The sequence below is a fragment of the Mobula birostris genome, chromosome 2 (genome assembly GCF_030028105.1).
Source record: "Mobula birostris isolate sMobBir1 chromosome 2, sMobBir1.hap1, whole genome shotgun sequence".
Taxonomy (NCBI): Eukaryota; Metazoa; Chordata; class Chondrichthyes; order Myliobatiformes; family Myliobatidae; genus Mobula; species Mobula birostris.
The window spans coordinates 22,808,102-22,832,054 of record NC_092371.1 but is presented as its reverse complement, the minus strand read 5'-3'; the positions used below and the strand labels follow the sequence as shown (position 1 = coordinate 22,832,054).

The window sequence follows — 23,953 nt, the reverse complement described above, 5'->3', positions numbered from 1 at the left end:
TAACTATCCCAACTTACACTCAGCATCATTTTGGTCTCTATTTTATGAAAGGAAATGGAGGCTCTGTTAAGGATGCAAAGAAGTTCACACGGATGATACCAGAAACAAGTGGTCCTGTGTTGCACAAGTAGCACAGCTGCCTCAAAGCCTCAGCAACCTAGGTTCAATTCTAACTTCTGGTGCTGTCTACATGGTGTTTGCATGTCATAGGGTCATAGAAAAGTATAGCACAGTAAAAGGCTCTTTGGCCCATCTAGTCTGTGCCAAACTATTGGTCAAATGTTCTCACTTTGACCACTGAGATTCCCTAGTTTAATTCCATATCCCAAAGGCATTCAAGTTGTTAGGCTAATGGTCCACAATAAGTTGTTACAACAGGTAGATGGGTAGTATGAACATTGGATGAAGTAAGATGTTAATGAGCATGCTGAATAGAATATAACAAGAGAAATAGTCGGGGAAATGGAATTGTTCTAAGAACCATCATACATGTTACTGGGGAATCAATGGACATCCTCCTTTAAGGGAATATACAAATGAGAGGTGATAACGAGGTAAGGAAAACCTCACTAGAGAAGGGCAAGGCATAATTCATTGGATGTTTGAAAAACTTCAGATTCCCTACCTCCTGGGAATGTAAAACATGAAGCTATTAGCCATAGACTACTGAGAATAACATATTCACTGATTTGCAAGAGTACAAAATACGTCACAAGGAGTAGCTAAGGCAATACTTGTTTATGACAAAGCTAGATGATCACAAGGGAGAAAGGAAGAGAAATGTATGCTCATGAGATTAATTGAAGTAGATTAGGGGCTCAAGGAAATACTTATGTCAGCATCACCTGGAGCGACTAGGTCATGGACATATTGTGGCCTGGAGTATTAAAGGATTAGGTTCAAACTCCAGCAAATTTTCCACCTGAAATCCTAAGATATACAATACCGCTGTAGGGAAACTATGACGACAAACTTGTGGTGGCACCACAGCACTGCCAAAACAATTCTTCTGTTAGAATTATGGACATCAACAATATTTGTTCTGTATTTAGCTGCCATCCTACTCCTCAGATCTAGCAAAGTCATAAAATAGTTTACTGTCATGGTGTCAAGTATGTAAGTGAAACTATCTCAAGCCTCTCCACAGTAATGTCAATAAGCATCACTTGCTGCGGAATATTAGGGTAGATGGTAAAAAGCTTGATTAAAGTATGGGATTTAAGAGTTTTAATCATACATCACAGAAATGGATCCCTCGGCTCACCAGATCCATGCCTATCTTTTTGCCCATCTATACGAATCCAATATTTCTGCATTCGGACCAAATCCTTTTACACTTTGTCTATTCAAGTGGCTGTCTAAACACCTCCTAAATGTAGCGATTGTATAAAATTCCACCACTTCTTCTGGCAATGCATTCCAGATATTAACCTATGCAGTCTCTGCCCACAATTAAAATCCTCCAAAATCCAGGCAACACCCTGGTAAATTGTCTCTGCATGCTCTCCAGTGCAATCACATCCTTACCATAGTGTGGCAAAAGAACGGGACAATACTCCATGTGCAGTCTAATCAGTAATTTGTAAAGTTGCAACATAAAGCACGAACTTTTATATTCTATGTCTCAGCCTGTGAAGACAAAGACACCAGAGAATTATAGCCTTGATCACCAAGATTCCTCCATTCATCAATATTCCGTAGCACCTTACCAGTTAGAGTACAGGTCCTGGTCCCCATTTTAATTTGTAAAAGGGATCAGCTTGCACACAATATGATCATCCCTTAGAAATTGGTGAGTACACTGTCCTCATTGGGTCTCAACACCTCTCCCTGTAACTGGATCACAGACTTCTTGACAGAAAGGCCAGTCAGTCTGCGTTGGCAGTAACATGTCTAGCTACATCATGCTGAGCACCAGCATTCCCCAGGGCTGCCATGCTCAGTCCACTGCTGTTTACGCTGCTAACGCATGACTGCATTGCTAGATCCAGATCAAACTGAATCAAGTTCACTGATGACACAATAGCTGGCCTCATCAACAACGGCAATGAGATTATGTACAGATAAGAGGTACAGCTGGTAGAATGCCCTAGCACAACAACTTGAGTCTCAACATGGACAAGACCACAGAAACAACTGCAGATGAGTGAGGATTGCAGTCTTCGCATACACAGTTCCTCCATGGACAGAGTTCAAAGCATGAAGCTTCTAGGAATGCACATAATGGACGATCTCTCAACACCACCTCTCTGGTCAAGAAAGTACAGCAGTGTCTCCACTTCCTGAAGAGATTGAGGCGAGTGAAGCCTCCTCTCCCTCAAATATTTTAACTGATTTTTACAGGAGAAACAGAGTATTTGACCAGCTGCATCACTGTCTGGTATGGGAACTGCAAGTCCCTGCAAAGGATTGCAAGGACTGCTGCGGGGATTATCAGGTCTCTCTTCCACCCATTAGAGATATTTATCAGGAGTGCTGTGCATGCAGGGCCCTTAGCATTGTCAATGATCCGTCTAACAATCTTTTTGACTCCTACCATCAGGCAGGATGTACCAGAGCATTAGGACATGAACTGTTTGGATAGGAAACAGTTTCTTTCCCCAGGCCATAAGACTTGAACTACTGAACTCCCTGGCACCACCCAAGTCTCTTCACGCATGAGTGCCAGTTGCTTTATAGTTTACTTTTTAAACTTGCATTGTATAAGCACATTATTATTCATTAGTTTATCTGTGGTTATATTACTTTATGTGTTATATGTACGAGTTATACGTACTGCGTTGTGCATCTTGGTTTGGAGGAATGTTGTTTCGTTCAGCTCTGTACAGTTGAATGACAATAAACTAGAATTTGAACACTCAATTCTGGAAAGATGCTGGCACACTCAGACGCAGCAACTTCTACGTGGCCAACCAAAGGTGTTATTGCTTTATATAAACTTTTTTTTTTTTTTTTTTTTTTTTTTTTTTACAATCGCAAAACCCATCTAGACATTAAGAGCTTAAAGTACTGCAGGTCTACCCCACTACCCCATCAGCGAGTTACTCGTCAGCGGAAAAACTGAAGGAGCTGGACTTGGTGTGGATCGCGCTGCTGCCTGCATCAGCAAAACGCTGGAGTGGGTGCGTGAAGGCTGCGTATCCCAAGAACCTGTTGGACATTGTTAATGTGGAATGGTGCAAGTCCAATTCAGTGGTTTATTGGCAGACGGCGGAGAAGCTGTGTGGCCTTGGTCATAGCAAGGACTAGGCCTCAAGCTGCAGTGTCGACTGTTTAAAACCGCCTGGCAGAACTTGAGGCGAGAGTCGGTGCGTTCCACCAGAGGCAGTGTGGCGCGGTGTCCATGCTGGAGTTGGTGATGACCCCGATGTTTGCTTGGCAGAAGTCAAGCTGTACTGTGTTTGACTGCAGACTGTTGCAACATTCATGGACTCAGGGACTTGGTCTATTTTTTTTTGGCGACTGCATTTTACTATCACACGTGCTATATGTGCCTTGTGCTGTGAATAACTGTTGGTACTGTGTTTTAAATATTGATCCCAGAGTAATGCTGTATCATTCTGCTGTGTTCATGTTGAATGACAATTAAACTTGAATTTGAACTTGAGACTAAATTTCATTTGACCAAGCTCTGCCCAATTTTCCATCTGTTTTATATCTTACTGTAACCTTAGACAGCTTTCCTGCTGATCCATATCACCACCAACTTTTGTCATCTATAAACTAAGCACATCTCCTACTAACTTGAAATTATACCTCCTAAAAAGAATAGAGAAGTATGAAAATTTAAGAAAGTTCAGACCACAGGGTGGCAGCACTACAGGCACAATCATCATCGTTGGTAGGCAGTCAATATTGAGAGGACACTCTTGAAGCAAGTGTGCTTGCCAATAACCTCGTCTTGTACAGGAATTCCTGCATCTAAAAAGAAACTACATTGTCCTTCATGATTTCGAAATAGGACTCTACTTTTACCATTAACATTATCCTAACAGGTTATGGTAGGGCTGGAAATACCTGGGCCACTCCAAATGCATTGACACTGGTTTACAGTGACCAGAACCACCGTGGAATAACCCTGCTGCCGCAGACTGAATTTTGGACTACTGCACTTGGGTTTCTTTATTATTATAAAAACCTCATCAACCAGCCTTTATTCCTTCATCCCTAATTTTCCCTTTCTTTCTCATGGTCATATTTATGACCTGGATTACTTTACTTTCAGTCCCATACTGTGTTTCATGAGAGGAAGGCAACCTTGTTATCTACTCTGAGATGGCAGGGTCATACTTTGTTGACAGTGTGGTTGTCTGGTGCCCACCCACTGGCTGCAGCAGCCATGGGTCTAGTCCCTGAGCCTTACTGGCTGACTGGACTTGCCATGTTCCTTGCATTTATAGATTCATAATACAACATGAAAACAGGCCATTTGGCCTAATCTGCCCATGCTGACCAAAATACCCATCTTAGGGTATTTTGCCTGCATTGATCCAATACCTCTCCAAACACATCCTATCTATTTATCTGTCCAGATGTTTTAAGTATTGTATTCGTACCTGCCTGTATCATCACCTCTTACAACATGTTCCACACACCACCCACTATCTGGGGGGGGGGGGGGGGGGGAAAAAAACTTTCTCATCTCTCCTTTAACTATGCCTTCTAGTTAGACTCCCCTGCAACTGGAAAAAATGCTGTCTACCCTACTTATGCCCTACATTATTTTGTAACTTGTACTTTGATCCAGGGAAAACAGCTCCAGTCTATCCAGTCTCTCCTGATAACTCTTCAGTCCTGGCAACATCCATGCGAATCTTTACTGCGCCTTCTCTAGTTTAATCACATATAGTATGGTGACCAGAATTGCAAATAATACTCGAGTGCAGCTAACCAGCATTTTGGATAATTTTATCATGACGTCCCAACTCTTGTATGCATTGCCACGGTCAGTGAAAGCAAGCATGATCTACACCACCTTTACCACCCTATCTACTTATGTTGACACTTTCAGAGATCTGCATAGTGATAGCCCTGGGGTTACTCTGTTCTACCAGACTCTTCAGGGTCCTGCCATTCCCTGGATAATCCAAGCTTGGTTTATTTTCCCAAAAAGTATCACTGTATCTGTCAGAGTTAAATTCACTTACCCACTTTCTTCAGTTGACCAACGTCAGCTTCACTCACTATGCTGGGCATAAGACCTATAAGCTCAGGGACAAGGCCTAGTTTGGTCCTCGATCTCTATTTTAGTGCACTATGTATCCATTAACTCCCCTTATATATGGTTAATGGGCTACCCTGATCAATTTTATTGCACTTTCAATTTTCTCTCTCTCTTACTAAAATACTGTTTCATCATCAGCCCACAGGGTCATATTTTCCATAAGTGTCAAAGGAGAGTGAGAACACACCAAATAATCAACAGAGAGCACCAATCAATCCTGGCCTGGCCAGATGTACACGCCTTCTGATCAGCTGCATCCAGTCAGCTTTTAGCAAGAGTATTTTCCCCCTCCAAAGGCAGGACTACTTTTTCCTTCCTTCCTATCATCATGTTTTATTTTATTTATTATTATTATTTTCTCTCTGTCTGCTACATTATGTACTGCATTGAACTGCTGCTGCTGCTAAGTTAACAAATTTCACGTCACATGTCAGTGATAATAAACCTGATTCTGAGATTGATTAACACAAAAGCTGACTGGCTATCAAACCTGAAAGCTTACAGTGTGATAGTTGCTCACTAGGTAGTAGCTTCACTATTAATTTTATATGCCCACATTGTATTTTAAAAACTTCTTTCTCCATGGCACACAGATACATTGTATAGATAAATCTGCATCAAAATGAAGTCCAAGCTTTTTCCAGTTACAGAATGAACAAAAATTATATAATATTTATCATGTTTCATTACTTTAGTTATTTTAATATTTATTTTGTTTGCACAGTGAACAGTACCTGCAACATTAGCAAGTTAAAACGTTTTTAAAAACAAAAAGCTGGATATAAATGAGTACACTGAAAAAAACAGGTTTCTGATAGCAATGGTAAACACGATGTGGCTGTACCTTGCGAAAATAAGTGTGTGTGTCAGGGCTATGTTTACACATTTCTATGACAAGGACAACAGCAGCATGGAGAACACCTTGAAGACAAAGAAAGAGAGAAGTGTTTTAACTGATGAATGCATCAAATGAACGACAAGGCAGTGAATTATAATGCTGATGACCCCAGAAACTACTGCACCTTCACTCATTTCTAGTCTTTGCTTGAGAAACTATAGAACTGTAACCAGTCTGTAAACAAAAATATGCCAAGATACAAAACAAATCAGCAACTTAAAAAGTACACAAGTGATGCAGTGGATAACTCTATCTGCAAACCTAGTAGATAATATTCCTAGGGAGATAAAATTGCTGAAGCTAATAAAACAGTGCTTGGTGGAATGGAAGGGTGCAAAAGCAAGGGGGATTGCGGAATATCTATTTCAACTGTCATGAAGAGCTCTGAGTTAAGGCTGAAAATTCTTCCTCTCTATTAAGGATATCAAAGTATCATGGAACAATTCCACACCTCCCAATTACCAATTATCATTCTGTTCCTCATGCTGGGACAAGTGATAGGAAGACTAATTTACAGATGGGAAATCAAGAGATGCTCTGATGGCTACATGTAGTGTAACACTAGTGTGCCAGAGAAATCCCAGATTCTATCATTCACATGTGCTGTGTTGAACCAGTTGGTTCAACAGATCAACGGATTTCAAAGCTACCAACTTTGGATTGAGGGTTGGGAAGGGAGAAAACACGTATAATTATATTAGCTACGATTTCCATGCTGATTATTATATGGTGTAAAGTGAATGAGGACAATTGGCAAGAACAGATTTTGCTCAGCATCTTTTCTAGGTGCATTCATTTACAAGGTCCATCAACATTCATTGTCACAAATAACAATGTGAGGTATTGTGCCCTATAGAGAACACAGGGTAACTAGGCCATTCAGTCCCTTTTCAATTAGATCATGTCTTTGAACTTTAGTTTTTAGAATACAGAACTGAGAAAAACAGATGGCAGTAAATCCTACAAATTGAGATGTCAGATTTGATATTAATAGTAACTTAGACTGCCATATGGCATATCTAAATGATGTACAAATCTTTCTCACTTTCACTATGAAGGTCAACATGGTCTTCAGCTTGCATTTAACCCATTTCAATATTTCATTAATCACCATCATTTTTATATTCACTAAAATACAAATTGCTGGTGACAAAAAATGAAATTTTAATTGATAAACAAGTGCCATAAGCTATGCTTTAAAAATCCAGGCTTAACTTAGTGCAGGTGCCATGTTATTTTATTTGATTTACATACAATGGCCAATCTACAGAATTATGGTTATTCCTTTCTGGTCTTAAGAGCAACTGGAATGCTTCAAATTAAATCAATGGCTGAACCTCGACACTGGAAGGCTCAACATGCAATGACAACATATTTTAAAGGGAATATGAGCTAGAGCTGAAAAATGTATTTGAAGTAGAAGATTAGTCATGATCTTGTTTAATGGAAGATCAGGCTGAATGGCCTACTCCTGTCATATTACATATGTACTTATGTACTTGCATGACAAAAGACACTGCTGTCTAAAACTTGGTATCACATAGCATCACCATTCTCTATTGCATTCTCAATCACTATTGCAGGAAAACACAGATCTATGATTGAAAAGATTACATGGTAGAAATGTGAACATTCTAAAAGTAAGGCAATATAATACAAGCATTGTCACTTGTAAATCTGACTTAAAGGAAAATAGACCACTTTCACAGTCACTTGCTTCATAAGTCATACTCTATCAAACGTAGTGCAATTGATAACCAATGCGAGTGCACTTCCCCATGACCTAGTATAAATTACTGAATAAGTTGGATGTTGCTACAATATATTATTTTTAGCATGAATATTCTAAGCTATCTGGGAAAAATTATATCATTAATATGGGCGGTCACTGCCCATGTAATTGCCTAAAAATCAAAATAGAAGTCACATTTTCAAGGCTCTACTTTCAATCATAATACTTTGGGAAAGTGAGAAATTATTTTCTTTCTAGATTTTTTGTTAATTTATCCACCTCTTTGGGACTTGGGTGGCCCTGACAAGGGTTGCATTTATTACATATTCAAATACCACCTTGCCCTTCTGCCAAGCATTAACTGACTACAACTTATTTTGCTAATAAAATAAAATAAAATCTGTAAAGAGTGTGATGGGATCACATTTATACTAGTGATCTAATAATTCAGAGCATGGTCCTTAAATTGCACCACTGATATTTGAAAGTAAGCTAGAGATCAATGAAATTTTAAAAAAACTTCCACTAGTAGAGATGATCATGAAGCAGACATATTGCTGAAACAAAACTGAACTGGTTAACCAACATTCTGGGAAGAAAACTTATCCTAGATAGGACTCTCAAAGGATTGGAAAAAAAAAAGAATGAAGATCAAACAATTTAACAGTATTAAGTAAAACAGTATTTTCAGCAAGTTACACTTTAAAACAAGGCCACATACCATGATTCTTATCATTAAGTAGGTTTTTTGTAGCAGGCAGAAACATCTCCAAGAGCTCTGGTACTTTCCTGATAACATGTACAGCAGCCAGTGCAGCCTGTGAACAAGACATCGTCAACTGTGAGTCATTTAAGTACCAGACACAAGCCAACTTCTGAAATCCTTTCAAAAGAAAAAACACATTAGCAGAACCATATCAGATTAACTTCATAGAATGCAGAACAGTACAGGAACAGGCTATTTGGCCCACGATATCTGTGCCGTCAATTCTGCCAAATTAAATCTACTATGATTTCCATCCGTCTATTCCTTGCATGTCTCAATGCTACTTATATACCACATTTATATCTGTGACTACCATCCCCTGGCAGCATGTTTCAGGCACCTCCACTCTTCTCATAAATCTCCTTAAAATATAATCCATCTCACGTTAAAGTTTGATATCTAGTATTTGACATTTCTACCTAACGAAAAAGACTATCTATCCTAATTATGCCTCTCATAACTTTGTACACTTCTGCCAGGTCTCTCCTCAGTCTCTGTATCTACAGAGAAAAAATTCCCAAATTTATCCAAATACTTCTTATGGCTAATACTCTCTAGTATTAGCCATCCTGGTGAACATCTACTGCATCCTCTATGTCCTTCCCACAATGGGGCAAGCAGAAACACACACAATACTCCAAATGTGACCCACCCAGTTTTATAGAACTGCAAAATGACTTCCTGACTGCAATGTTCAGTCTGACCGATGAAGGCAAGTATGCCATATGCCATCTTCAACACCTTATCCACTTGTGTTGCCATTTTCAGGGAGCTATGGCCTTGGACCCAAGATCATTCCGTACATCAATATCCTAATTCCTAATTTCTGCATAATTTCCTCTGTATTTGATCTCCCAAAGTGCAATGCCTTACATTTGTCTGAATTAAACTTCAGCTGTCATTTCTCCACCCATGTGTGTAATCGTAAATCCGGTAACAACCTTCACTATTCATAACTTTTAGCATAATCTCAAAAATAACTAACAGCCTTTCTATGTTTTCATGCAAGTCATTTACATACTGTATATCATGAACAACAGGGGTTTCAGTACTGATCCCTGCAGAATACTACAAGTTACAGACCTCCAGTCAGAATACACCCCTCCATCACTACCCTCTTGATTAAAAACTGGCTTTGTTGTAGAAGACAATCAACCAAGTTACTATGGATTCCATGCATCTTAACTTGCTCAGTCAGCTCCCATGAAGGACCTTGTCAAATGCCTGGAAGTCAATGAAGACAACTTCCACTGTCTTAGCCTCAATAGCATTCACTACCTCCTCATAAAACCTAATTAAGGAAGCAAGATAAGACTAGCCCATACAAAACCATGCTGACTATCCCTAATAAGTCCTGTTTTTTCTAAACGAGAATAAATTCAATTCCCAAGAAGTTTCTCCAACAGATTCCATACCACTGATGAGAGGCTCACCAGTTAACAATTTCCTGGATTATCTTTACTACCCTGTTCAAACAAAGGAACAATGCTGGGCACTCCCCAATCCTCTGGGACCTCACTTGTGGTGAGAGAATACAGAAAGGTTTTTTTTCAAGCCCCGACAATCTCCTGTTCTGTCTCTCTCATTAACCTAAGAGAAATCCCATCGCGCTCTTGGGACCATAAATTTGAATATTCTTCACTAGACACATCATCTCTTCCTTTGACTCAGCATGACCTAGATTATAAGCATTCCCTATACTGATCTCACTTTACTCCACGTACTTCTCCTTAGTGAATATTAATGTCAAGGACTTGTTTAGTACTTTGCCCATATCCTCCAGCTCCAGGCATAAATTCTTTCTTTTATTTGAGTGGTCCTACTCTCTCCTTAACTGCCCTCTTATTTTAATAGATATACATTTATAAAATGCATTTAGATTTTCCCAAATCCTACTTGTCAAGGGTATTTTAAGGCCCCTTTTTAGCCCTCGAGCCCTATTTGAGTTCTTTCCTGGTTTCTTTACGTCCTTTCAAAGTAAATGTTATTGTCAAAGTACATACATGCCACCATATACAACCCTGAGATTCATTTTCCTGCAGGCATACTCAGCAAATCTATAGAATTGTAACTATAACAGGATCAATGACCTTGTTAAGGACCCTGTTTTATTTCAGTTTGCTAGACTTACACACATATCAATTTTCTTTATGAATAAATGAACATCTCATGTCATGATAATTTGTGAACAAAAAATAAAGTATGTACCAATCAGAGGCCCTCACTCATACCACATTACTCCAGCAGAGTATAATTTCCCATTATGGGAATACACCATTTGCACAAGGAAAATTGTGAACAGCTGCATCAAAATCACTTCAGGCTGCCTAATCCAGCCAGGATCAGAAAAATTGTACATCCTTGCCAGAAATAAAAACTACCACTAAATCTCCAGAGCATTCACCAGCTAGTCGGAGAGTACCCTCTTCACAGGTTTCAATTCAGCAACCAAATGGCTCATGTTACCTGGCAATATCCTTGACCACAGATGTAGTGACTGCCAATATAGAGACAATTATTTCCTCCACTGGCAGACAAGAGACCAGTTGTGCTAATAGGCTAGTCTCGGAGTACCCATCCTCAGAGCATCTGCTATGTCCAATTTCCATGGTCCAGAATGTTTTCAAAGAGAAACTGGACTTCAGCTGATGTACATGAAAGAATGCAAAAACTTAATTTGGCAACAATTGGGTTGAAGAGTGCCTGGTTAATTCCCTGCATCTTTCTGACAATTATCTGAAAATGCAATGTCTGGTAAGAGAAGTTTATGATTTGTAATAAAAACCTACCTGATCAATGACTCACTGCAACTGGAGATGGCAAATATTTAATTTAAAAAGTCATTTTTTTTCTTCAGAGACACATTGAAAAAACATTTTTCAACTATGCCTTTCTGAAGCTATTTTTTTTTCTTATTAACCACATAAGCACAACTCAAGTACAACCTGATTATATGGAAGCATTCGTCTTCCTTTGTTGCAAAAACCTAAAAATTCTTGGGCATCTTCACTCTGCAGAATTATCTGAGTTGCAAATCTTTAATGTTTCCACTTGTCAGCAGTTATTTTAGAAATAATTTCTCACAATTAACTAATCAAAGAGCTGAGATTAACAAATCAGGAACTGAAATAGTGATGCTGCAAGTCACATCACAATTTCATACCTGTACCATGGCTTTTACTTTGAAGCTACTGAAATGACGATCCCTTGTTCTACCTCTGGAAATTTTCCTGATTATTCTATTATGTTTGACCTTCTTTAAATACAGAGGCACCTTAGACCATAGCTTGCTGAATTTGAACGGTGAAGACTTCACTACTCTGCATATTTATTTAAAAAATCAGAGGTTAATTACACATCTGCAAAAAGGTTGTTACTGCCTTTGAAAATCTGCACATTTTTCATGGTTTAGCTTTATCAATAGGAGGATAATGAACTCATTTACATGGGGAATTTCCGCTGAGTAACTGTGCAGATTATTTACGGTCTACACCAGCTCTTTACTCAGGTTTCACTAGATTGTTCTTTGCAAAACATTTGTCCATTATTGTACCACTACTAGTTAGAATGCCATAACAGAATCATATAAAAAATAATCCAACACAGAAAGCAGCCATTTGACTATCGATCGTCAAATATATATATATATATATATATATATATATAGTCGTAACATCTAAAAGATGTTCCTAGCTGTGTACTATATATCTTTCTCCCATTACCCTTCAGGCATCAAATTCCTGCCCCACCACACTCGAGCCTAGGTAAAAATATTCTTCTTCATCCCTCTTCTAACATTTGTATCAATGGCTTTAAAATCCATGCACTGTGGTTCTTCACTGCCAAGTAAACTGTTGGTATAATTTCAATTTTTCTAGTTCATAGTTCAAGGCACAAGACCAAAAGACCAGTAAACATAGGAGCAGAATTAGGCTATTCAGCTCATCGAGTCCGCTCTGCCATCGTGGTTGATGTCAGATCCCACTCAGCCCCATACACCTGCCTTCTTGCTATATCCTTTGATGCCCTGACTGATCAGGAAATAATCAACTTCCACCTTAAATATACCCACAGACTTGGCCTCCACCCCAGTCTTTGGCAGAGCACTCCACAAATTCACTACTCACTGACTACAAAATTCCTCCTTACCTCTGTTCTAAAAGGTCACCCCTCAATTTTGAGCATGTGCCATCTAGTTCTGGATACCTCCACCAGAGGAAACATTCTCTCCACATCAACCATATCTAGTCCTTTCAACATTCGGTAGCTTCCAATGAGATCCCCACGGATTCTTCTAAGTTCCAGTGAGTACAGGTGCAAAGCTGTCAAATGCTCCTCATATGATAACCCCTTCATTCCCAGAATCATCCTTGTGAACCTCCTCTGGACTCTCTCCAATAACACATCCTTCCTGAGATATGGGGATGAAACTGTTGACAATGTTCCCAGTGCAACCTAACTAGTGTCTTATAAAGCCTCAGCACTATCTCTTTGCTTTTATATTCTATTCCCTTTGAAATGCCAACAATGCATGTGTTATCTTTACCACAGACTCAACCTGTAAATTAACCTTTTGGGAGTCTTGTGCGAGGACTCCTAAGTCCCTCAGTACCTCTGAAGTTTGAACCTTCTCCTCATTTAGATAATAGTCCACACTACTGTTCCTTTTACATATCTGCCACTTTTTTGCCCATTCTTCCAATTTGTCTAAGTCCTGCTGCAATCACATTGCTTCCTCAGCACTACCTACCCCTCCACTGATCTTCGTATCATCCTTAAACTTTACCACAAGGCCATCAATTCCATTATCCAAATCACTGACAAACAATGTGGAGTAGTTGTCCCAATACTGACCCTTGAGACACCACTAGTCACTGGCAGCCAACCAGAAAAGGCCCCTATTCCCATTCGCTGCCTCCTGGCTGTAAGCCATTCCTCTTTCTATCCTAGTATCTTTCCTGTAACACCATAAGACCTTATCTTGTTCAGCAGCCTCATGTGTGGCACCTTATCAAATGCCTTCTGAAAATCCAAGTAAGCAACATTCACTGCCTCTCCTTTGTCCACCCTACTTGTATCCTCCTTGAAGAACTCTAACAGATTGGTTAGGCAAAATTTCCCTTTACAGAAACCATGCTGACTTTGACTTATTTTATCATTAGTCTCCAAGTACCCTGTAACTTCATCCTTAATAATAGACTAACACTTTCCCAACCACTGAAGTTCGGCTAACTGGCCTATAATTTCCTATCTTTTGCCTTTCTCCCTTCTTAGGGTGGAGTGACATTTGCAATCCTCCAGTCCTCTGGGACCATGTGAGAATCAAGCGGTTGTTGAAAGATCATGATCAATGCATCAGTTATTTCTTCAGCAACCTCTCAGGATTCTGGGATGTAGTCCATCTGCTCCAGGTGACTTATCCACCTTGAGACTTTTGAGTTTGCCTAGCACTTTTTCCTTTGTAATAACAATATCACTCCTGCTGCCTGACACTTACAGATCTCTGGCACACTGCTAGTGTCATCCACAGTGAAGATATTTCTTCGTCCCCCCATTACTACCTCACCAGCATCATTTTCCAGTGGTCCAATATCAACTCCCTTTTACTCTTTATATAACTGAAAAAACTTTTAGTATCCTGCTTTATATTATTGGCTAGTTTGCCCTCATACTTCATCTTTTCCCTTCTTGTAGTTTTTTTAGTTGCCTTTTGTTGGATTTTAAAAAAACTTCTCAATCATTCAACTTCCCACTCACTTTTGCTACCTTATATACCCTTTTCTTGGCTTTTTTTGCAGTCCTTAACTTCCTTTGTCAACTTCGGTTGTCTACTCCTGCCATTTGAGAACTACTTTTGTGGGACATACCTATACTGTGCCTTTTGAACTGTTCCCAGAAAATTCAGCCATCTCTGCTCTACCGTCATCCTTGCCAGTATCCTCCTCCAATCCACCTGAGCAAGCTCCTCTCTCATGCCTCCAATTCCCTTTATTCCACTGCAATACTGATACATGTGATTTATGCTTCTCCCTCTCAAATAGCAGTATGCATTCAATCATATTATGATCACTGGCTCCTAAGGGTTCCTTTACATTAAGCTCCCTAATAAGATGTGGGTTATTGCACAACATCCAATCTAAGATAGCCTTTTCAAGTAGGCTCAAGCACAAGCTGCTCTAAAAAGCCATCTTGTAGGCATTCAACAAATTCCCTCTCTTGCGATCTAACACCCTTGCATATTCCCAATCCCCTTGCATATTGAAGACCCTTATTACAATTGAGTCATTACCCTTATTATATGCCTTTTCCAGCACCCTTTGCAATCTCAACCCCACATTTTCAAAGATTCAAAAAACTTTATTGTCATTCTAACCATACATCAGCTCTGCAGGGCAGAATGAGACAGCGTTCCTCAGGGGCAGTGCAATCATAACATAACAAATGCAACACTAAATAATAAACATAACAATAAATAGTAAAATACAACAGCCACATGTCAGTTAAATCAGTTATAAGTGTCCGGTGCAAGTTAAAGTGTCCAAAGCAGAGTCAGGTGGAGCAGTTATTTAGCAGTCTGACTGCCTGTGGGAGGAAGCTGTTTAGTAGCCTTGTGGTTTTAGTTTTGATGCTCCTGTAACATTTGCCTGATGGCAGAAGAACAAACAGTTCATGGAGAGGGTGTGACGGGTCTTTAATCATGTACCGTGTCTTCTGGAGGCATCAATTCTGAAAGAGGTCTTGGACAGAAGGTAGGGAGACCCCAATAACCTTCTCTGCTCCCCTAACCACCATCTGCAAGGCTTTTTTGTTGACTGCACTGCAGCTGGAGTACCAGCTTGTGATGCAAAAGGTCAGCACACTCTCAACCATGCCTCTGTAGAATGTAGTTAAGATGTTAGTGAGGAGTGATGCTTGTTTAAGCTTTCTCAGAAAGTGCAATCTCTGCTGGGCCCATTTCACAATCCCAGTGGTGTTCCTAGACCAGGTGAGATTGTCCGAGATCTGCACCCCAAGGAACTTGATGTTTTCCACTCTCTCCACTGTGGAGCCGCTGATGCTGAGGGGTGTGTGCTCAGGCTGAGACCGTCTGAAATCGACGACCATCTCCCTGGTTTTGGTGACATTAAGCGTCAAGTTGTTATCCCTGCACCAGCTCTCCAGGTGTTTGACCTCCTCCCCGTACATAGTTTCATCATTTTTGCTGATGAGCCCCACCACTGTGGTATCATTTGCAAATTTAATGATCAGGTTCTCCTTGAATCTGGCTGCACAGTCATGTGTTAGCAGTGTAAACAGCAATGGGCTAAGCACACAGCCTTGTGGGGATCCAGTGCTCAGTGTGATGGAGTCAGAGATGTTCCTGCCAACACGGACTGACTGTGGTCTCTCTGTCAAGAAATCCAGAATCCAGTGACACATGGCAGTGTTAAGGGCAAGCAGCGACAGTTTCTCCACTAGTCTCTGCAGGATGATGGTATTGAACGCTGAACTGAAATCAATGTACAGGATTTTGGCCTCTATTTGGAGGCCCATATATGATTCCCATATTTTTATTTCACCCTTGCAGTTTCTTAACTCCACCCACAAAGATTCAACATTCTCTGACCCTATGTCACCTCTTTCTAAAGATGTAATTCCATCTCTTACCAACAGAGCCACGCCATTGCCTATGCCTTCCTGCCTGTCCTTTTGATACAAAGTATATACTTTGCCGTTAAGCTCCCAACTAAGGTCTTCTTTCAGCCACAACTCAGTGATGCCCACATTGTCACACCGACCAATCTGTAATTGCGGCACAAGTTCATCCTCCTTATTCCGAACACTATGTGCATTTAAATACAGCACCTTGTCCTGCATTCTTTCCCCTTTTGAATTTTGCCTCTGTCGTACAATTTAACTCCTTGCTGTCTGTATTTGTACCCAATCATTGGTTCATCCTTACTTACATTCATGTTACATCCATCACCTACTTGTAAACCTGCTGGCTCATCCTCAGCTCTATCACACTGGTTCCCATTCCACATATGCACCATATCCATATGTAAACTTTAAAGGTCCCAGAGAAACAGTAACAATGCTTAATCTTGTATCAATATGCAACTCAAAAATAGGCTATGCAATTTAATCAGTTAAAATGAGCTCTCATGCTCAGGAGCAGGATTCTCAGTTTTAGGTGAAATGTGAGCAACCATGGGTTTCAATTATTATTAGTTCTTTCTATTAGCCTCAAGTCATCACCACCGTAGTTGCTTTAAAATGCAAACAATTTTATTTAGCCTTTTTGAGCAAACCAGAAATCCAAGTTATGCGATAATTTCACCTACCGAAATACACGTGCACAACCTTTGGGCAATCTGTACATAAAAAAAGGTTATAGCAAAAAATAGACAAATGCTGCACGGGCCATTTTCAAGTGATCCCTCTTAAAAGGAATTCTAGGTTCTTTCTTGGAATTCTCAAGGGAAGAGAGAAATTTAAATTATTTTAAATTTCACAGTCAACACATTCCATTTTCTGTTTCAAGATGGCCATGCTGCTCTTGTAAAGGATGAAAAATTTGAATTTCAGGACTGACAAGGGTCATTGTTGAATTATACAGCATTTTTTCATTGGTTCTCATTTTTGGCACATGTAGGCACAGCTAATCATAAACCAGTAAAAAATGAATTCTATTTTTGCAGACAGAAAGCATGGTTGAAGTACTAAATGGTTACATTATTCTCTATCAAAGAAGAAACTGCATTCGAGATGAGAAAAGACTAAAAAAAACAATGCAGCTGAAATTCTGAATGGACTAAAAACTGATACAAAATGAAGAACTACAAAGCCTCCCTCTGTAATTCAATTTGTAATGTCCTTATCAGGAGACCACAGTCATTAAGGATCAGTATTAACATCTCCTCCTCATTGGCAATCAATCCAGGCACACCTCAAGGATGCATGCTCAACATTCTTTTGACTCATGACTGTGTGGCTAAGCACAGTTCAAACACTACCTATAAATTTGCAGATTACTCTTGTTGGTAAAATCACAGATGGTAACAAGGTGGTGTACAGGAGTGAGACAAATCAGCTGGTTAGTCACAGCAACCTTACACTCAACGTCAGCAAGATCAAGCATAGATTCTGGACTTCAGGATGCAAAGTTGGGAGAATACACACAAAACCTCATTGAGGGTGGAAAGGATAAGCAAGTTCTGAAATATCAATATTTGAGGATCTACCCTAGGCCTGACATACACATGCAACAATGAAGATGCTCTACCTCAGCTTAAGGAGATTTGGTATGTTGAACACTTCTCTAAATTTCTACAGACACATGATAGAGAGCATTCTGACTGGCATCACAGCCTGGTACAGAGTCTTCAATACACAGGACTGTAAGAGGTGTTAAAGGGTTGTAGACTTTAAGCCAACTTCATCACGGGCAAAATCGTCCCCACCTTTGAGGATCCCTACAAAAGACCTTCACCATCCAAGTGATACTGTCTTTTCATTACTACCATCAGGGAGATGGTACAGAAGCCTGAAGATCTTCGCTGGATGACTCAGCAACAGCTTCTTTGGCTCTGCCATCAGATTTTTGAATAGTCCACAAATCCATGAATGCTACCTCATTATTAATAACCTTTTGTATTATTTCTTTTTGTGACTTACAGTAATTTATGTCTCACACTGTACTGCTCCTGCAAAACAAAAAATTTCAAACTATGTCCATGATAATAAACCTGATGCTAAAGGGGGGAAATGTCTTGGCTATAGCCTTTCAAAGATCTACAGATTTAGGATTATGACCTTTCCAAGGACAGGAAAGCCACAACTGTTATAACTTTATCCAAGAATGCATAGATCATAGAAAATAGGTGCAGGAGTAGACCACTCAGCCCTTCAAGTCTGCACCGCCATTCAGTACGATCATGGCTGATCATCCAACTCAGAACCCTGTACCTGCCTTCTCTCCATACCCCCGATCCCTATAGCCACAAGGGCCATATCTAACTCCCTCTTAAGTATAGCTAATGAACTAGCCTCAACTGTTTCCTGTGGCAGAGAATTCCACACATTCACCACTCTCAGTGTAATTATAAATCAGCAAGTAATTATAAATCAGCAAGTTCAACCCCCAAGATGAGGTAGGTTCTAGAAATAGTAAATAGGGGTAGAATTTGTCCGCACTTGGATAAGTATGGCTTGACAAGAGATTGTCAGTATGCTTTGTTAAAGGCAAACTGTGTCCAAATAACTTTTCTTGAAGTGAGGGTGGATAAGACAAACGCGATGTATATGATTGTCCAAGAAACAAATGATAAGAACCTACATAATAGGCTTGGAATCAAAGATATTAAATAAAAGAGACTCTAGTAGTAAGGATGAAAAGTTGGCTAGGTATCAAGAGTATAGGAGTTGTGATGAACCTTTATAAACCATAGGCTCAACCACATCTAAAGCATTGTCTTAGCCTTCAAGCCACTATACTTCAGGATAGTAATAAAGACTTGAGAGGGTACAGAGGGAATTTATTAAAATGTATACTTTATCCTTGGAGTCAAATATTGGAGAAGCTGGGGCTGTTATATTTGGAAAATAAGTAGCTGCAAGGGTATCAGATAGAAGCATTTAGAAGGGCATACACTGTAGACAGATCATTCCATTGGCTGAATGCTCAAGAACCAGAGGGGTGCAGAATGAAGGCAATTAGTTAAAAAAAAGCTTTTTTGAATATTTAAGTAGAACAAGCGATCTGGTTTACATTGCCAGGTGCAATGGCGGAACCAGTTACCAAGGGCAAATGAAGCGGGGGAAGTGTTGAAAGAATGTAGGTAGCTAAGGATAGCAATCTGGTGAGAGAGGAGAGGGTGGGAATAACAGGATTGCACAACAGAAAATGCTTTGAACACTTAACAAGTGAAGTAGCAATTATGCAATGAATAGTAAAGTCACTGATTCAGATCAAAGACTTTGTCAGAATTTGCTCTTTAGGAATGCCAGAATGGATTCAATGGTCCAATAATTTTAGTGTGTGTTGGAACTTTTGAGCAATTCTGTAATTCCTTAATAATTTCTGGGTCATCAAAGACTAACAGCAGACAAGAATTTATGAAGGGAATGAAAAGAGTGGTGTTAGTGTTGAACTGTGTATTAATGTTGAACAACATGCACACAAATTTTGATACTGGGTCTTGGATAATATTAAAGGCTGTATACAGATATGAGATCTGTATTCTAACCGACTCTAAGAGAGGCACTTATCTGGCAAGGATTTGGTTAATTTTAAAGCAGATTCAGAACTGTGAGGAACATGGAGCAACCATGTGATTTGTGCTGTACATTAGAACAGATGTATTCTGTATGCTGAGCTCATTACAAATGAATGGGCAATCGATGGGCTGCAAAAAATGAGTGATAACCGCAAGGTCAGAAGTGCAGGTAGTAGATGGAGAAGTTGGAAAGTAAGCATGTATCTGGAAAAGAATGGACTTGTAGCTTTATAATTGATTATAAAGGATCTGGAGAGTATGTGAGAGAATAAGACTGTACAAGGCATTGGCAGTGACAACTCCAGAGACCAGCCATCACAAGGAAGAGATAATAGGGAGGGGAGCTGGGAAATCCCTCATTGTGAACCTGGCCAGTTCGCAAATGTGAGGATAACATCCCAGAAAGTAAATTTAACTTATTCAGTTATAAAATGTAACTTACTTACCTCTGACATCTCCCCTTAAATGGATGTCAGTTGGTATTAGCTATAGCCTCCTTGGGGGGGGGGGGGGGAAGCACTCTATCTGTGCCTCTTATAATCTTTCACACCTCTATCAAGTTGCCTCTCATCCTTCTTCACTCCAAAGGAAAAAACCCTAGCTCATTCAACCTATCCTCATAAGACATGCTCTCTAATCCAGGCAGCATCCTGGTAAATCACCTCTGCACCTTCTCTAAAGCATCCACATCCTTCCTATTATGAGGTGACCAGAACTACACACTATACTCCAAATGTGGTCTAACCTGAGTTTTTGTTTAAAAGAGTTGCAACATTACCTCAAAGCTCTTAAACTCAATCCCCTGACTAATGAAGGCCAACACAACATAGGCCTTCTTAACCATCCTATCAACTTGCATGGCAAATCTCTACAATGCTAAGAATACTGTCATTAACCTTACATTCTGATTATTAACTCTGCCTATCACTGGATAGAGAAGCTATTGAATCAAAATGAATAACATCTCAACTCGTGTGTAATCTCCCTTAAGGTAGACAAAGCTAAGGACCAAGTACAGAAGAGAATAAAATTTAGCACAGAACATTGAAATACACCTGGATTCAAACACAGCATTTAAAATAGGGCAGTAGAAGTCAACCAGCATAATCATTGATGTGTCTTTAATGGAAAGAGTGAACACCTTCCTGTATGTGAACATCTCAACAAATCTATAGTGGGATCAACGTATTGACACAATCATGAAGAAGACATGCCAGTGGTTATACTCCATTAGGAGTTTAAGAGATTTGATATAACACCAAAAACCTCAGCAAATTTCAACAGATATACCGTGGAAGCATTAATTGTAGGGAGAGGAGGAGAACCCAGCTAAGTCATCTCCATTTGATGTCCCTTAGACATGAGATTGTGTATATCATAAAAGGTATAATTTCACTATAACTGCACAATAGTGTAACTTTATAAAATATGAACATATGTAATTAGGCAGTTCAAGTAAAAAATCAATTGCTTTCTACTTAAAGACAAATTAAATATTTGAATTAAACTTTCAGGCTTTCTATTGAAAGAATCATAAAGACCCCCTTCTTTGATTGTCTCGTTTAAAAAAAAGAGCAAGCATTTAGTATTACTTAAAAATTTACCTGAATTTTTTTTGTTTCATATTTCTCCTGACCGTGCAAATCGTCTTCAAGACAAAATTATTCACTTGAAACCTAGGCTTTTGAGACAAGATGAACCCTTGAAGTGCAGACCACTGTGAAGGCACTAAAAATGCAATTTTTTTGCGTAGATTTAAACAAAGGTAGCAAGGCAGGATACTAATACATAGGAAGGCACAATTTTTAGGACGTGTTGGCCATACCAAGAATCATGCACATGAATGGTAGATTTCCCTAATGTTGCCCGTGGTTAGTCAGAGGACATGTCATTTTATAAATGACATCTATATTATCAATGCATCACTTCATAAAAGGTCAGATTAATTTAAAATGAGTAAATTAGAAATGGAAATTATTTATGATTAAATGCATTCCGATAGTTACAGATGAATTAAGCTGAAGTTTATCCTTTGTCAATTGGCATGTTCTTTATGGTCTTAGTTCTTGTGCGCAAAGGAAATCTCACCTTTTTACGAATGTAAGAATTAGAGTTTTTCAGCAGCTTCTCCACTTCTCCAGCCAGATCTCGGCACATATCCGATGATCCCATGCAGCCTAGTGTACACAGAGACAGACCCTGGACAAACTGTGTGTTATGGTTCAAGTCACTGTAGAGAGGCACAAAATATATGTCTGCACAGTTAAGAAAAACAAACATCAATTCTCATTCACAAAAATCAAAGCCTTTTGATATGATCAGCTAAAGAGAGTGTACCAGATGAGATATGTTTATGGCGTATGCCTGTAAGCACAATGAGTATATTTAATAAGACTTCTGAGCCACAGGCTTGATTAATCATGTGGAATTACAATGTTGTGGCAATAAGAGACCTAGAAGTCACATTGGAGGAAATTGGACACTGTGGTTCCATCAAGGGCAGATTACTCTCTTAGGGCTTTGGATAAAAGCTTCTACTTAATGGAAAGGATATTGAGCAGCAAATTTGCATGAAAATTGCAGAAATGTGTAAAAGCCATAGAATATTGATAACTGGGCTTCAATCATCTGAATATGGACTGAGATAGCAATCATCCGCTCGTTATGTGCCGTGTAATATGACGTAGGCATTTACATGACCATGATTGTTCTAAGCAAAATTTTTCTGCATAAGTGGTTTGCCAGTCCCTTCTTCTGGGCAACGTCTTTAGAAGACGGGCAATCACAGCTATTAACAGTACAGTGTCTCCCTGGCGTCAGTGGTCACAAAACCAGGTCTTATGATATGCATCAGCTGCTCATATGACCATCCACCACCTACTCCCATGGCTTCATATGTCCCTGAATGGGGGGATAAGCACCTTGCCCAATGGTGACCTGCAGGCTAGCAGAGGGTAGGAGTGGCTTACATCTCCTTCGATAGAGATGTAGCTCCACCCTGGTATAGCAGTAACTTAAGGAAAAAGAAAGTTTTAGATAACTTTCTTCAGAAGATCTTCTTGAGCCTGGTGAGAAATTAAATTGTGGGGCCTGGCTCACTAAAAGTTTGGGTAACTAAAACAGACTTCAAAATCTTAAAAATATTCCCAGGATATGAGCATCACTGGCTGAACTAAGTTTTTTTTTTGATAACTTCAGCCGAGTAAGCAGTGTGCTCTTTAACCATCAGGCTCCTGAAGCAGTGTGGATAACTTCACCCTAACTCTGAACTGATTCCACAACCTAAGGACATACTTTCAAGAACTCTACGACTAACTTTCTCAGTATTTTTGTTTGTTTGTTTGTATATATTTGCACAGAATGTCTTCTTCTGCCCATTGTTTGTTTGTCAGTGTTTGGGTGTGGTTTTTATAGCATAAAACATAGGAGCAGTCTGCTCTGCATTCCATCATGGCAGATTTTTCATTGATTCTATTATATTTCTTTGTTCTACCTGAATATCTGCAAGAAAATGAATCTCAGTATAGCACATGGTGACGTATACATACTTTAATAACAAATTTACTTTGAACTTTGAATGGTCAAATCATTCTGCATGCCATAACTATGTCCAGCAACCAATACCTGGGTTTACAAGTGACAAAATGTCACAAATTAAATATCACTGGACTGATGATAAAGCAAAATTATATGATTGTAAGAGTTGATGGCTTCAGAAATAGAAAACAGAGAACACAGAATAAAATCACTTTCCTGCATATGAAGCAAGAGAACCAATTCTGACACTGAAGTCATGGAGTAAAATCAAGTTTAATCTGAAGCGTACAACTTAAACAGAAACATTTAGTACCTACTTCTTAAGGCAGTTTGTCATCAGTAGATGGACATCTTGTCTCTCATCTAGTAGCAGCATTGCTCCAAGGTAACCAATCCGCTTGTCTGTGAATCTTTGAGATGCAATTAGCTTTAAACATTCCAGCTGTGTAAAAAACAAAATCACAAGATTCAAATTTCAAATATAGCTTTATCCTGAATACTATCTTAAATGCTACCTTATTTTATACTATCAATGCAT

The 23,953-nt window shown here is 39.4% G+C and overlaps 1 protein-coding gene across 5 annotated transcripts in view; it reads right to left on the bottom strand.

Moving 5' to 3' along the window:
* LOC140185134 (AP-1 complex subunit gamma-1-like) overlaps nucleotides 1-23,953 on the bottom strand; it is a 134,676-nt gene that overhangs the window by 86,986 nt on the left and 23,737 nt on the right. For all 5 annotated transcript variants that reach the window (XM_072238471.1, XM_072238493.1, XM_072238513.1 and 2 more), the window contains 4 exons: nucleotides 23,733-23,857; nucleotides 21,967-22,108; nucleotides 8,576-8,672; nucleotides 6,069-6,145 (listed from right to left, as the gene is read on the bottom strand). In XM_072238471.1, the coding sequence (XP_072094572.1) occupies nucleotides 6,069-6,145; nucleotides 8,576-8,672; nucleotides 21,967-22,108; nucleotides 23,733-23,857 (441 nt within the window). The remainder of the gene's footprint in view (nucleotides 1-6,068; nucleotides 6,146-8,575; nucleotides 8,673-21,966; nucleotides 22,109-23,732; nucleotides 23,858-23,953) is intronic.